This window comes from Cololabis saira, chromosome 1 (assembly GCF_033807715.1).
Source record: "Cololabis saira isolate AMF1-May2022 chromosome 1, fColSai1.1, whole genome shotgun sequence".
NCBI lineage: Eukaryota > Metazoa > Chordata > Actinopteri > Beloniformes > Belonidae > Cololabis > Cololabis saira.
In genome coordinates, this window is record NC_084587.1 from 49,655,295 (window position 1) to 49,670,083 (window position 14,789).

The following is a 14,789-nucleotide window of genomic DNA, read 5'->3' on the forward strand; positions in this document are numbered from 1 at the left end:
TCGTGAAATTGGAGATGAAAAGAATGAAAATCTTGAAAGTGTTTTTTCTTTGTCTGACGTGCCTATTTCTGTGTCCCAGGCAGAACTTATTGCAGAGCAGCAGGTTGATCCGTCCATCAGAGGTCTCTTTGAGGGAGTTCTGACAGGTAGTGAGGTGCAGGATAGCGCAAATGGGTATTTTTTGGATAATGGGTTGCTAGTGAGGAAGTGGGTGCCTTGTGGGGAACTTGGGGCAGGGGAACCAGTTTTCCAGGTGGTAATTCCAGCTAAATACAGAGATTTAGTTCTGAAACTCTCTCATGACCAGTCGGGGCATTTGGGGGTTAAGAAAACTTACCACCACATTTTGCAGTATTTCTTTTGGCCTAGGTTAAAGAAAGATGTTGCTGCATACATTAAAACATGCCACACATGTCAAATGACTGGTAAGCCAAATCAGGTCATTAAGCCTGCTCCATTACACCCCATACCTGCTATAGGACAGCCATTTGAGCACATCATAATAGATTGTGTTGGTCCTCTTCCTCCTTCTAGGTCAGGTGCCAAGTACCTATTAACTGTTATGTGCCAGGCGACCAGATATCCAGCTGCTTATCCTCTACGTTCAATAACTACTAGGGCTGTGATTAAGGCACTCTCCCAGTTCATCTCCATATTTGGAATTCCACGGGTTCTCCAGAGTGACCTTGGTTCCAACTTCTCCTCCCATCAGTTTGCTCAGGTTCTGAAGCAACTACAGGTGAAACACACTCAATCCTCAGCGTACCATGCTGAAAGTCAGGGGGCGCTAGAGCGCTTCCACCAGACCCTGAAATCATTGTTAAGGGCATGTTGTACAGAGTTGGGCAAAGACTGGGAGGAGGGCTTGCCCTGGTTACTGCTGGCTGCTCGTGAGGTGGTGCAAGAAAGTACTGGATTTAGTCCTAATCAGTTAGTTTTTGGCCAGTTAGTTCGTGGTCCACTTGCACAGCTTCACGACAACTTTACACCCCCGGACCCACCTAAAAATCTAATTGACTATGTCAATGGGTTCAGGCAGCGCTTGTATGTAGCTGGCACTTTGGCCAGAGAAAATCTTGCTAAATGTGAATTTGCTCGTGCTACGGTCACGTACCTTGGTCGTGTGGTCGGCCAGGGGGAGGTCCATCCTGTGCACGCAAAAGTCGTTGCTATTGAGAGTTATCCAGCTCCCACTACGAAAAAGGAACTCATGAGGTTCCTGGGGATGATTGGGTATTATAGAAGTTTCTGTAAAAGTTTCTCATCTGTTGTCTCTCCTCTAACTGATCTTCTTAAGGACAATGTGAAGTTTGTCTGGTCCTCCCGGTGTCAGCATGCGTTTCAAAATGCCAAAATCTTGTTGTGCTCTGCCCCAGTATTGGCAGCTCCTCGCATGGATCAACAATTCAAGTTGCAGGTCGATGCGAGTCATGTTGGGGCAGGTGCAGTATTGTTGCAGGCTGACAGTGGGGGGGTGGACAGGCCAGTCAGTTTCTTTTCTAAAAAGTTTAATAAGCATCAGCTTAATTACTCTGTCATTGAGAAAGAGGCTTTGGCACTGGTGTGGGCTTTGGTGCATTTCAGTGTGTATGTGGGGTCTGGCGTGCCTGTAATAGTTGACACAGATCACAATCCACTCACGTTCCTTAGTTCACTAAAATGTCCTAACCAAAGACTCATTAGGTGGTCTTTGCTGTTGCAGTCTTTTTCACTGGACATTAGGCACATAAAAGGGAAAGATAATGTGGTGGCGGATGCATTGTCTCGTGCTCCGGTTTAAATGTGTTCCTAATACTTTGTCCTTTGTTTTTTTTTTTTAGATCCTGGCATTGTGGTCCCTGGTCTGTCCTGCTCCTTACAGCCCATATTGCTAGCTGAAACACCTGGATCCAGCTGTTGAGGGGGGAGGATAGCCCAGCGGGTGCAAGCCAGGCTTCTAAAGGGGTTGTTTAACACCAGTGTTTGAAATCTAAAATTTTGCTATGGGGAAATTTGTAATTTTAAAGTTAATGTTAAAATTGTTAAATATGAATGCACTTTCTTGAGTTTTGGGTTAATGGTCTTCTAATTTAAATTTATTCTAAATTGGGGAGCCGTGGATCCTCCTAAAGGGACCACGACCTTAGGGGGGGAGGTGTGATGCCCCTATATAGATTACTCCTAATATGGAGCATCATGCAAGCTAACATTCCAGGTAGTCCTGAAACTGGAGAACCTGCTCATTGAGGTTGATTGCCTGCTTGTGCTCATTGGAGACACCTGGGCCCGGTGTCTCCACCCCTGAGTGTATATAAGCGGCCTGCACCTCAGTCTCAGAAGATCTCTAGGAGAGAACACCTTCCCTCAGCTCTCCATGTCTTTGTTTGTGTTCTAGTTCTTCTGTATTCTTTCCATCCACACACCCTGCACTACACTATGTTTCACTCAGCCATCACTCACACACACTACTGACTTACTGACTCCACACTCCATAGGATCCTTATGGCTTTTTCTGTTGGTTATGGTACCTCAGTTGTTTGTTTTTCGGTAAGCTTAATAAATATTATTTGTTTCACTTCCGTCTCTTGTCCCCTATTTTGCCATGACTTAGAGCCGGTCATGACACGTCTTTGTTTGAGAATTTTCAAGGCACGCCCAAAGCAGCCACTATTACCTGGGAAGGTTTTTTTCTCCCCTCCAGGAAGTACAGACAGGTTAACAGTTTGCCGCCATGAACACAAGCTCCTCTCTGCCAGAGCAGATCTGATTACCTTGTTTTAACTGAGTTCCTAATCAAATACAAAACCACAGAATCACAGGATCAGAGCAGAAACCTGTACTTTCAAAAAGAAAAAAAAAAACGTTACTTTTGAACCTCTGTCAGCAACCAAACTTTACTTACATGTACAATCCAAACATTTACAGGACTGTAAGATTCAGTTTCAAAGAATTTACAAGAATCAGGTTTCAACCCATTTCTCTTTTATTTGTAAGTTACTTTTTACTCCACTATACATTTCAGAGTGTCTTAATCAATTCACTCACGGACTTCAGCATTTCTTATTTTGGCTTATTAACCCTTTTCCTACTGTAATTAAATTCAAGCCACCTGGATTTATTTTGATTTTATGAATGTAGAATTGCCAAATGTGCAAAGAATCAGTGTTCCTGCCCATTATTTTCCCAAGATAACTTCAACTTTCAATATGTGGCAGTTATTCAATATCACTGTGTTCTGACTGTAATAACTGTTTAACAGATGAGGACACATGAGTTTTTCAATGTTAAAACTTAGTTTTAATTAGATTAGAAGAAATATTGGATGATTTTGTTAGGATTTTATGAAATTGCTTAAAGGACTTTCTATAGATGCTATATTCTAGGATTATGAGCTTTAGGCCCCGACCATTTGGCCTTTTTGACCTCTTCCGTGCTGTAGCGTGTCCTGGAGCCTGACACGAGGTTCCTTGTCTTTGTGAGGGTTTTTTCATGATGGGGACCGTTTTAAGGGAGGACCTGGTGCGATCCGTAGATTTATGTCTTTTGTAGTTCATGTGAAGCACTTTGGAGCTCCTAGAAATCCTTCTTGGTAACTGTAAATAAATAATTTCCATAACAGTCCTGTTGTTTAAAGTCCTGACTGTTTAAACTTTTTTGCTGAGTTTCCCAAGTAAAAAATAATCAACATGGAGATAAATTAAAACTGACATGTTTAGGTGTATTTCTTGGTGTCTGGCTCATAGATGGGGCTGGAAACCTCCACTCATAGAAAAACAAGAACTCCTTTTTTTGGTGATTGTGTGCGTTTCTCTCCTTCCTCTCTGGTTTCAGACAAATGTACCTCCGACTGGAAAATATTGTGCATGATATAATACAGCTTGTATTAACATAAAAAGATTATTTTCTCTGGTTTTCTTTTGGTGCACCAGGTTAACAAACACGCAGATCGTTCAATTTCTAGGATGCATTGTTAAGTTTTTCTGGTCTCCTCAGCCTAAAACCCACCAAGCATCACAAAAAATGTAATGATGGAGGATGTTAGAAGGAGAAATGCATTTCTAGTTTATTTAGGATAACAGATTTTAAACACATCACTGGTCTCTCATTTGTGGTGGTTCTTTTACATAATCATAGTGTATAGTTTTGACATTGACTCAGTAGCCTAATAGTTAAACTAATCAGTTTTAGTTAAAGCTGCTTCCTGTGCTGACAGACAGCTCTCATCTGCTGGTAGTACATACTGATTTACTATAAAAATGTCATCAGAAAAAAACAGCAAGTTATAAAACATTTTCAAATAGCAAATAAGAGACAACAACATTGTATTCTATTTTTTTTTTTTTTTTTTTACATTAAAACAGAAACAACAGTCGTATTGAGTCTAACAGGAAGTCGCTGCCACAAGAGTCTCCTCCATCATGAGTGTGTTTGCTGCTGCCACATTATCTCAATTTTACTAAATATTTAAGACCTATGGATATGTGTTGTTCTTTTTGGTATTTGAACAATCATTTGGCTCATCTGGAAATCTTCTTTTCTCGGAGCTCGGACGCATTTTAAAGCATTTTAGGAGAGAAAGAAGAGGGAAAAGTTGCTGATCGGCCCCGAGCTCCGCGGCGACTCCACGAAGTTTTAAACCCCCACAAACAAACTCCGGAGAACATCGGACTTCCAGAGTATCTGGACACGAAGAGAAACTAGTCCGCTGTCAGCTTCTCCTCTGTCAGCCTGAAACGACGCTCCAACACTGATTTTGGACCCGTTAAAGGACGAGGAGAAAACACAAGTGGGACTCCGCCGACTGCACACGGGAGCGGCGCTGCGGGTTGACTCTCCACGGTTCTCATGGTGTGTTTAAGGTCCGTCGGAGCTCCGACTTCTCATCATTAGCAGTGACTCTCGCAGCAGCTCGACATGGCAGAAGTAGCTCCAGCTCCGGCGCCGGCCAAAGCCGCCAAGAAGAAGGTGTCCAAGCCGAAGAAGGCCGGCCCCAGCGCGGCAGAGCTCATCGTGAAGGCCGTGGCCGCGTCCAAGGAGCGCAGCGGCGTGTCCGCCGCCGCCGTCAAGAAAGCTCTGGCCGCCGGAGGATACGACGTGGACAAGAACAAAGCCCGCGTCAACACCGCCATCAAGAGCCTGGTGACCAAGGGGACCCTGGTCCAGACCAAGGGGACCGGGGCCTCCGGCTCCTTCAAGATGAGCAAGAACACTGACACGAAGGCCAAAGCTCCCGTGAAGAAAACGGCTCCTAAAGCCAAGAAGCCCGCCGCCAAGAAACCCGCAGCAGCGAAGAAGGCGAAGAGCGCAGCAGCCAAGAAACCAGCAGCGGCCAAGAAGAGCCCCAAGAAGGTCAAGAAGTCCGCAGCGCTCAAGAAGACGGCCAAGAGCCCCAAGAAGGTCGCCAAGAGCCCCAAGAAGGTCGCCAAGAGCCCCAAGAAGGTGCTGAAGAAGGCCCCCAAAGCCAACAAGTCCCCCGCCAAGAAGGTGGCCAAGCCCAAAGCCAAGAAGGCAGCACCCAAGAAGAAGTGAAGCATCACTGCTGGAGAAAACCAAAAAGGCTCTTTTAAGAGCCATCACCTCGTCCTGAGAGTTATTTTCCTATCACTTTGTTTTTTTTTAAACAATAAATTGCACAATTACCCTCAATGTATCAAATGTACATTCAAGGGAACATTACTATATTTTACAACAAAGTAAAATGACAGTTTCAAAGGATTTACAAAAATCAGGTTTCAACCCATTTCTCTTTTATTTGTAGGTTTCTTTTTAATCCACTATACATTTCAGAGTATCTTAATCAATAATTAACTCATGGACTTCAGCATTTCTTAATGTGGCTTATACCTTTTACTACTGTAATCACATTCAAGCCGCCTGGATTTATTTTGATTTTATGGTTGTAGAATTGTCAAATGTGCAAAGAATCAGTGCTCCTGCCCATTCCTTTCCCAAGATAACTTCAACTTTCAATATCTGGCAGTTATTCAATATTACTGTGTGTTCTAACTGTTTAACAGATAAGGACACTTTTTGCAGTATCTTAGTATTTAAAGAGTATCAGTATTTTAAAAGCCACCACATCTTTAAAAGGCAAATTGTGTCACATAAGAAATATTGTTTCCTTATAAGAAAATATTGTGGTACTCATGCAACTGCAAATTTGTTATTGATTACATTTTTATAAATTCAAGTGAGTTATGTATCCTGTCAGTTGTCATTTGGTTTGCAACGCTGATATTTCCTGTTAATCAGTTCTACAAACAGCCATAGTTTCCCTAAACAGCCACTCTGCCCGGCCTTTGTTATGTCATTTATTGTTGGTGTTGATGAAATTCACTACCAGTGAAGACAAATCTCCCTATGGGACAAATAAACTAATCTAATCTAACATGCTCTACACATCATGTAGTACTACATACAATGTGTTTTTTTTTTGTTAACCAATTCCTTTAGTACTTGTGAATGTGAATGTGAATCACATTTAGTCATCTTCTATTGATGAAATATTTTGATTAAAAAAAAAAAAAAAAAAGTTTCTAGAACAACTTTTATTTAACCCAAATGTCAAAGTACAGCAGCACAGCCATGGAAACCTATTGGATTAGTACATGTCTGTGGAGGAAAAGAAAATAATAAATTCCACTAAACTCACATGAATGTACTGTTTTTGTGAGTGTTGATATCTTTTTCGTGTGAAATTGACAGAATTTAAAACTTGAAAATGTCTTGTTACATAAATATGTAAAATAAAGGGCTGAAAGATGGAAGATGCAGGTAATGTAGGTTATATAAGTAGAAAGAAAATTATACTAGGGCATTTTTAAGATCTTATACTCATGTTAGGTGTAGCATATTAATTATAATGGAGGAAGAGCTAAACCATTAATTGAGGGAATCATGTAAAAGGCCATAATGTGAGTTGTGTGTGAATATCCAAAAGGTAAAGTGGAAAAAAGAGAACAAATTAAAAAGGTAAATTCAAAGGGGCAAATTTGTTCTGGATTGTTGTAAAGCTTTCTTTTTGTTGTTTTGTTTGTGTTATGGGATTTATTTTTTCTATAAACGTTATCTGGCCCGGAAGGTATGTGCGCACCGAGAGTTTAAGTGTTTCCTGCACAGGTGAGCTGTAGTTTACACACTCATTAAGACAGCTGCGGCTAGGTGCCGCATCGCTCTGGCCGGGTAAGATTATTTCTAAGTTTGTGGGGGTTTGGCAACATTGTTTCTTTTTCTTTAGAGTTTGAATTAAATTATAATTAATAAATAGAAGGAATCGTGTTGTGCTTTGTGACAAAGTAGCAACTATGAATGAGATTGCTGGAAGCAGCTCTTTAGTGGTGATGTTGGTGGCTCTTAAAAGAGCCGTTGTGGTTACAGGGGAGACGGTCTAAGCTCTCTCTCCGCGGATGCGGCGGGCCAGCTGGATGTCTTTGGGCATGATGGTGACCCTCTTGGCGTGGATGGCGCACAGGTTGGTGTCCTCGAACAGCCCCACCAGGTAAGCCTCGCTGGCCTCCTGCAGGGCCATGACGGCGGAGCTCTGGAAGCGCAGGTCGGTCTTGAAGTCCTGAGCGATTTCTCTCACCAGCCGCTGGAAGGGCAGCTTGCGGATCAGCAGCTCCGTGGACTTCTGGTAGCGGCGGATCTCCCTCAGAGCCACGGTACCGGGCCTGTAGCGGTGAGGCTTCTTCACTCCGCCGGTGGCCGGGGCGCTCTTCCGGGCGGCCTTGGTGGCCAGCTGCTTCCTGGGGGCTTTGCCTCCGGTGGACTTACGAGCGGTCTGCTTGGTTCTGGCCATGGCGACTGGTTGTGGATCAGGACAGTAATGCTGGGAGAAGCGAGACTCGCTGCTCTTATAGTGTGTGACTCGGTGACGCGGTCCAGACCTCCGCTCCTGATTGGTGGATTCTGCTCTGCAGCCCCGCCCCCCCCGGGGGCGAGCCTGCGCCTCAATGTGCGCCGTTTATTGGATAGAATCTTTTCAAAACTCCCGCCTAGTCCGGAGCCCCGCCCCCTGCTGTCTCTCTGTCCCGGTTGTGTAAGTTAGTTAATTTATTTATCTATTTTATTTATTAGTTTATTTACTCCAATCACTAGAAACCAACCCCCAGTAGCTGGGCAGTTATAGTGTGTATACTGGTAAGGAAAAAAGAATGTGTACTTTTTTGGAGGACGTGTTAGAGGACAGGGACGGGTATTCTCCGCCTTAAAGGATGTTGGTGTATTACAGTGTGTTAGCGCCATATACTGAAATGTCGGTAGTAATATATTTTAACATTTCCTTTTATCAGTTCCTATTTCAAAACGAGCAATTACATATTTCCACATTAGATTAATAGACAGACTTTTGGGTTTGAACAGGTCACTTCTAAGTTTCTGAAGCAACACCAGTGAACACATTTTCCTTTATAGAGAAAGTAAATCATTTCACAAACATGCTATTTATGTTATATGTATATATATTGAATTGCCTCTGAAAATCAGTTATTAATTACAGAGCCTCACTTCAACCAGCAGACAACTAGTTAGTGCTATAATCCTATTGTAAATGTTAAATGTTTTTTTTAAACAATCGTTGTTATTGGTCGTTTCTTCTGAGACAATTCAGTTTCCAGTAAATGCAGATGTAACTGCTCCATACAACTTTTTGTGCTTTAAATTTTGTGTCGTTGTATTAATGGATAGATCTTTAGTGGTTTTATACTGTCATTTAGCAGACGCTTTTATCCAAAGCGACTTCCATGTCAGAGAACAAAAGCACAAAATCACATAATACTTGTTAAAATACTCGGTAATCGTGTCTCTCAGAGGAGTGTGTGGCTCTTAAAAGAGCCGTTGTGTTCCGGGTTCAGCAGCAGCTTTACTTGGCCTTGGCGGCCTTCTCGGTCTTCTTGGGCAGCAGCACCGCCTGGATGTTGGGCAGCACGCCGCCCTGAGCGATGGTGACCCCCCCCAGCAGCTTGTTGAGCTCCTCGTCGTTGCGGACAGCCAGCTGCAGGTGACGGGGGATGATGCGGGTCTTCTTGTTGTCGCGGGCAGCGTTTCCAGCCAGCTCCAGGATCTCAGCGGTCAGATACTCCAGCACAGCCGCCAGGTAGACGGGGGCGCCGGCACCGACGCGCTGAGCGTAGTTGCCTTTACGCAGCAGTCTGTGGACACGACCCACTGGGAACTGCAGTCCTGCACGGGAGGAGCGGGTCTTGGCCTTCGCTCTGGCTTTCCCTCCGGTCTTTCCGCGGCCGCTCATGTTGATAAAGTCTTTCTGGAACTGGTGTCAAGAGAAACTGTGTCTCCAGCAGCGGAAAACCTCCTTAAATACCGGAGAGCGCGGGACGAGTCCTGCCGCACCAATCAGGACAGAGAGAAACGAGGCGGGAGTTTTGAAAGGATTCTATCCAATAAACAGCGAACATGGGGGCGGGGTCTCTGTCATGGGGGCTAAAGACCTGAGTCTTGCTTGGTTTTCATTGTATGACAAGAAAAGTTGTGGATTTAGCCTGTTTTATTTTTTTTTAATATAACTGCTTGGTTATCTTGAATGTGGAAGTGTATGCTATATAGGTCAGAACTGACAATCTCCTATGTAAATAAAGATATATTAATCACACATTTTAAATTGTGAAACATTTTTCTCTCTTGAAAATGTAAAAGGAAACTTCCTCCCATCCCACCTTCTATCAGGTCCAGTGGAAAAGAATCAAAACTGGATTACAAGATTGTTTTGCTGTGCCAAATCCTCCAAAGTTTAAATTACATTTCATAAAATGAATAGAAACGTACTGGGAAAAGGTGGCCATGTTGACATAAGTTGTTTCTTAATGAATGGATCAATAAACATGCGTTTAATGAAAAGAAATAACTAAACTAAGACTGATATTGGAGATGTGGGGGCTTCTGTGTTTGCTGGTTGAACCCAATACGACACAGCAAATATGCTGGTTGTGATGGGCAGGTAGGGTTGCCACCTTTCAGAAATAGAAATAAGGGACGCCCCGATTTCAGCAGCGCAGGGGCCAAAAAAAAGCCCCAAAACTTCTAAACTGCATAAAAATCTGTTTATTTTATATGAAAAAAAACAAAACGCTTTGATTTAAAGTTTATAGTGCTTTAATAGCATTGAACTTGCATGACTGTATAGACAGACAACCGTACTAGTAACTGAAATATCCTCCTATGCTATGTATGTCCACATCAGCCAAGATGTATAATATAGCTACAGGTGAAGAATATGGTGTAAAAGTTAATTTATTTCAATAATTCAACTAGAATATGGTGTAAACGTTAATTTATTTCAATAATTCAACTAGAAAATGGTGTAAAAGTTCATTTATTTCAATAATTCAACTAGAATATGGTGTAAAAGTTAATTTATTTCAATAATTCAACTAGAAAATGGTGTAAAAGTTCATTTATTTCAATAATTCAACTAGAATATGGTGTAAAAGTTAATTTACACAATCAAAGATTTTGCTGGCCTTAATGTTTTCTGTGTTTTATTTTGTTCATTATTGTTAAATGTAGATGTTTGTGTGACAGACGTGTGTATGGGGCGTTAATGAAAATACGGAACAAATTGCGGCCCGTATTAGTTCAATACGGGACGCAACATTTTTTTCTCAAATAAAGGACAATTCCGTATTTTACGGGACGGGTGGCAACCCTATGGGCAGGTGAAGCTTCAGGAAGCATTGAAGCCTTTCATCCGTTCACTCCAGTAGTTTGACAGGTATGTCCTAAACACACATTTAAATTAGACTCAGAGGGAACAAAGTCCAACCTCGCAAACAGTTTAGTCAAGAAGTCATTGGAGTTGAGACATTTTCAAGTAACTTAAAATTATACAAATTAATGCTGATGTTCAACAAATAAACCATCTTACACCTTTTTTTGAAAAAAAAAGTAATGAATTTTACTGTCTAGTACAATTATTTTAATTAAAATCATTCAGCTCAACCATGTCAGAAGGTATTTGATGTGCTTTAACAATGCTGAATGGAATAAATGATTTCTGTCATGCCTTACTTGCACTTTTGTGGATTTATAATTTTAGAGTTTATTCTTATACTGTTAAATTCTCTCTCATTAGTCAATGACTACAGAATTTCTTATTTCAACCCATGTGGGTTATAGTTTATTATAGTTTCTGCACACGGATCAATAAGATAACAGCCCAACCTGTTCATGCGTGGTGCATCACTCAAAAACTGTCCGTATAGCAACTCTCCTGCAACATAAAACAATAGTTCCTATTGAACGTATATGTAAACAATAGCAAATTGTTACAAACCACAGATTAATGAATATTTACTAATCATATTTTTTGGTTGAAGTAAGTTTTATGCTCTGCAGATTGGGTGTGTGGCTCTGAAAAGAGCCGTTGGTTTGTATTGGGTGTTGGTCTACTTGGAGCTGGTGTACTTGGTGACGGCCTTGGTTCCCTCGGACACGGCGTGCTTGGCCAGCTCCCCGGGCAGCAGGAGGCGCACGGCGGTCTGGATCTCCCTGGAGGTGATGGTGGAGCGTTTGTTGTAGTGAGCCAGACGAGACGCTTCAGAGGCGATGCGCTCAAAGATGTCGTTGACGAACGAGTTCATGATGCCCATGGCCTTGGAGGAGATGCCGGTGTCGGGGTGGACCTGCTTCAGCACCTTGTACACGTAGATGGCGTAGCTCTCCTTCCTGCTCTTTCTCCTCTTCTTGCCGCCTTTCCCGGCGGTCTTGGTCACGGCTTTCTTGGAGCCCTTCTTGGGCGCGGACTTGGCGGGTTCAGGCATGTTTCCTTCTCCAGAAACGAATGAACTGCTTCGGTCAGAGAGGCTGCTTTTATGCAGCTGCAGGCAAACCGCGCTGCGCCGTCGCTCCTCTGTGATTGGACCGCTGGTTGTTCAGCATGCAGACGCCTCCTCGCTGCTGCTGCTGCTGCTGCTGCTGGTTGTGACGTAGCAGCTTGAATGAACAAACGCCACAGACATTTTTATTCCTGGAGTGTTGCAGCACAGCCTCTCTACGAAGCTGCTGCTTTTATCAGACCTAGTATGTTTATCTTATATGTATTTTATTCACAGTACTTTTTTTTTTGGCGGTTCTCTCTGGAGCAGCTGGATATCGACACACAACCGACCGTTACGTAACAGTTTTTTTTAAATCTTTATTTAAATCTTTAAATACAATGATAAATTAAGAACAAGGGTAACATACAAATACAGAGATTCGAACACCATATTGAAAATAAATAAACAAAATAATATATAAAGGACAAGACAGTTGAATTTTTTAATTAAAAGGATAAATAAAAATAAAAACAACATAATGTGCGAGAGTAGGTTTCATGTAGACACATTTACATACAGATGTCGATGGTCTTTTGTGCCTTTGTGTTTTTTGATGAGTAAATTGTCATTATATATTGATCAAGTTCTTTTTTTAGTACAAGGAGTTCAGGCTTTCTGTGGATGAATTTGGACTTGTGTATGTGAAATTTAGCTAAAAATAAAAACAGATTGATAAAAAAGAAAGCGTCCCTATCTTTGTGATTAAAATTATGAAAACCAAAAATATCATTCTTAAAATAAAGATGAAAATCAGAAAAGACAGAATCAACATTATACTTGTGGAAGTCCCTCCAGAATTTATAAGTGAATTCACATGACCAGAATAAGTGAGAATATGTCTCAGGATGCCTTTGGCAAAAAGAACAATTAACGTCTATATCCTTCTTAAATTTTGATAAATATTGTTTTGCAGGGTAGAATTTGTGTATCAATTTAAAAGAGATCTCTTTGACTTCATTTGTTAGAAAGAATCTTTGTGGTAACGACCAAACTTTTGTCCACTCAATAATAAAATGTGGCTGGTGGGATGGAGGTTAATCCATCCTGAAACAAGGCTTTTACTTTGGCATTCGGAAGCTTAGCAGATGAAAAGCAAACACTACCAAGAGAAGACTGTGACACATCAGGAGGGTTGCATGATAGAGGAGAACTGTAGGAGTACCTGAATAACATGCACAGACCAGAAGGAATAGCATCAAACACGACTGGAAATTCTCTAGGTGTTATTGGTACATTATATCTCATTAGAAATTTGGAGTAATTATACAACAATCCATCTTTTTTGAACAATTGACTAACCAAAACAATTCCACTGTCAAACCATTATCTAAAAATAATGTTTTGTTTTTGTAAACAATATTACAGTTGTTCCAAATTAAGCAACTTTGCGGAGAGAAATTGTGTTTGTAAATCAATGTCCATGCTAAGAGAACCTGTTGATGGAAGTGAGAAAGTTTTAGTGGTATTTTTTGAATGCTATAATTACAGAGCAGCAGGAAATTAAGGCCATCTAAGTTTGAGAATACATGGTGAGAAATAAAATTCTCACCATGTGGGGTTTTTCAAATACTTTATGATCCAATTTATCTTGAAAGTATTATAAGCGCGTCGAAATCAATACAATTCAAACCACCTTTGACATAGGAGCTTAAAGTGACAGATTTTCATAAGTAGTGGGTTTACCGTAACGTTACAGTCTGTTTTCTTCTCTTTACTCAGTGACGTAAACCCTCTGGAACTGTAGACCTGGAAAAAAAAAAATAACTAGGCACACTCACATTGCGTGGACAATGAAAATACATTAAATCAATGAATAAAATGCTCTCAGTATTTTATTCAACACTTGAAAAAACTATAACAATCTAAATTCAATATTTCCAGGGTGCAATACCTGCACGCCCTCCTAATTATTTTAAATTTACTCTCATTTGACTTTTATTGGTTTTCCAGTTTTATGTGATGTTTGGACCATTACATTGTGCTCCTCAGGCAGATCAGTAAACAGTAAATACTTTAATCAGCAGATGTAAAGCACCAGACTGAACAGGAAGAGGAGAAAGTGGAGCTGGACTGAAATGAGACCCAGCAGTGTTCACATGCTGATCAAACTTGGTGCTGAACTCATCGTAACCAGGGACTTCTGGTTCAAATGAGCAAGTCAGTCATGGTTTGTGGAGTTGGACTCGCCGCTGCAGGACCAGTATCTTTCTACCTGCTTGGTCTTGTGTAGTGAAGTTACACAAGTGCTGCCAGTGAGCACTTGAAAAGAAACAAAGTTTGTAGGTTTATAGTGGACTGAGAAAACCGGGATGAAGGTTATTTAACACGTTGGTTTTTTTATAGACCACCGTATAGCGATATAATAAGTATTAAAATAAAGAGGTATACGAGCTCTTATGGTTGTAGTGGGTGGCCCTGAAAAGGACCGTTGTTTGGTTGATAGTTAGATGGTTTAACCCCCGAATCCGTACAGGGTGCGTCCCTGTCTCTTGAGCGCGTACACCACATCCATGGCGGTCACCGTCTTCCTCTTTGCGTGCTCGGTGTAGGTGACGGCATCACGGATCACGTTCTCCAGGAAGACCTTCAGCACACCGCGGGTCTCCTCGTAGATCAGACCGGAGATACGCTTCACCCCCCCGCGGCGAGCCAGACGGCGGATTGCGGGTTTGGTGATTCCCTGGATGTTGTCACGGAGGACTTTACGGTGACGCTTAGCGCCTCCTTTACCGAGACCCTTTCCTCCTTTTCCTCGTCCGCTCATGTTGAATATGAAGTTAGTCAACAACTGAACTGGAACTATGTTGACCACGTTATTTACCTCCTTCTGAGGACGTGTTTGAAGACAGGGGCGGACCTAATATTCTTCTCCACATTAAAGGATGCTGATACCAGATCGTTCTGTGTTATAGCGCCACCTACTGGGACACAATAGTTAGTAACTTCACCTCCTGACATGGATGCGTTCAACAAATATAA

General features: G+C 41.9%; 5 protein-coding genes across 5 annotated transcripts; 1 reads left to right on the top strand and 4 right to left on the bottom strand.

The window, feature by feature from the left end:
* Positions 1-4,893: 4,893 nt before the first annotated feature.
* LOC133446999 (histone H1-like) lies at positions 4,894-5,508 on the top strand. The gene has a single exon (XM_061725362.1). The coding sequence runs from the start codon at positions 4,894-4,896 to the stop codon at positions 5,506-5,508; it is 615 nt and encodes a 204-aa protein (XP_061581346.1).
* A 1,858-nt stretch (positions 5,509-7,366) lies between these two features.
* Positions 7,367-7,777, bottom strand: LOC133447029 (histone H3). Its single transcript, XM_061725428.1, has one exon. It carries the CDS (start codon positions 7,775-7,777, stop codon positions 7,367-7,369), a length of 411 nt encoding a protein of 136 aa, XP_061581412.1.
* A 963-nt stretch (positions 7,778-8,740) lies between these two features.
* Positions 8,741-9,228, bottom strand: LOC133447050 (histone H2A-like). The gene has a single exon (XM_061725468.1). It carries the CDS (start codon positions 9,224-9,226, stop codon positions 8,840-8,842), a length of 387 nt encoding a protein of 128 aa, XP_061581452.1. The 5' UTR covers positions 9,227-9,228; the 3' UTR covers positions 8,741-8,839.
* A 2,111-nt stretch (positions 9,229-11,339) lies between these two features.
* Positions 11,340-11,757, bottom strand: LOC133447120 (histone H2B-like). Its single transcript, XM_061725581.1, has one exon. The coding sequence runs from the start codon at positions 11,751-11,753 to the stop codon at positions 11,379-11,381; it is 375 nt and encodes a 124-aa protein (XP_061581565.1). The 5' UTR covers positions 11,754-11,757; the 3' UTR covers positions 11,340-11,378.
* Positions 11,758-14,262: 2,505 nt separating this feature from the next.
* LOC133447142 (histone H4) lies at positions 14,263-14,581 on the bottom strand. Its single transcript, XM_061725636.1, has one exon. It carries the CDS (start codon positions 14,572-14,574, stop codon positions 14,263-14,265), a length of 312 nt encoding a protein of 103 aa, XP_061581620.1. The 5' UTR covers positions 14,575-14,581.
* Between the last annotated feature and the right edge of the window lie 208 nt (positions 14,582-14,789).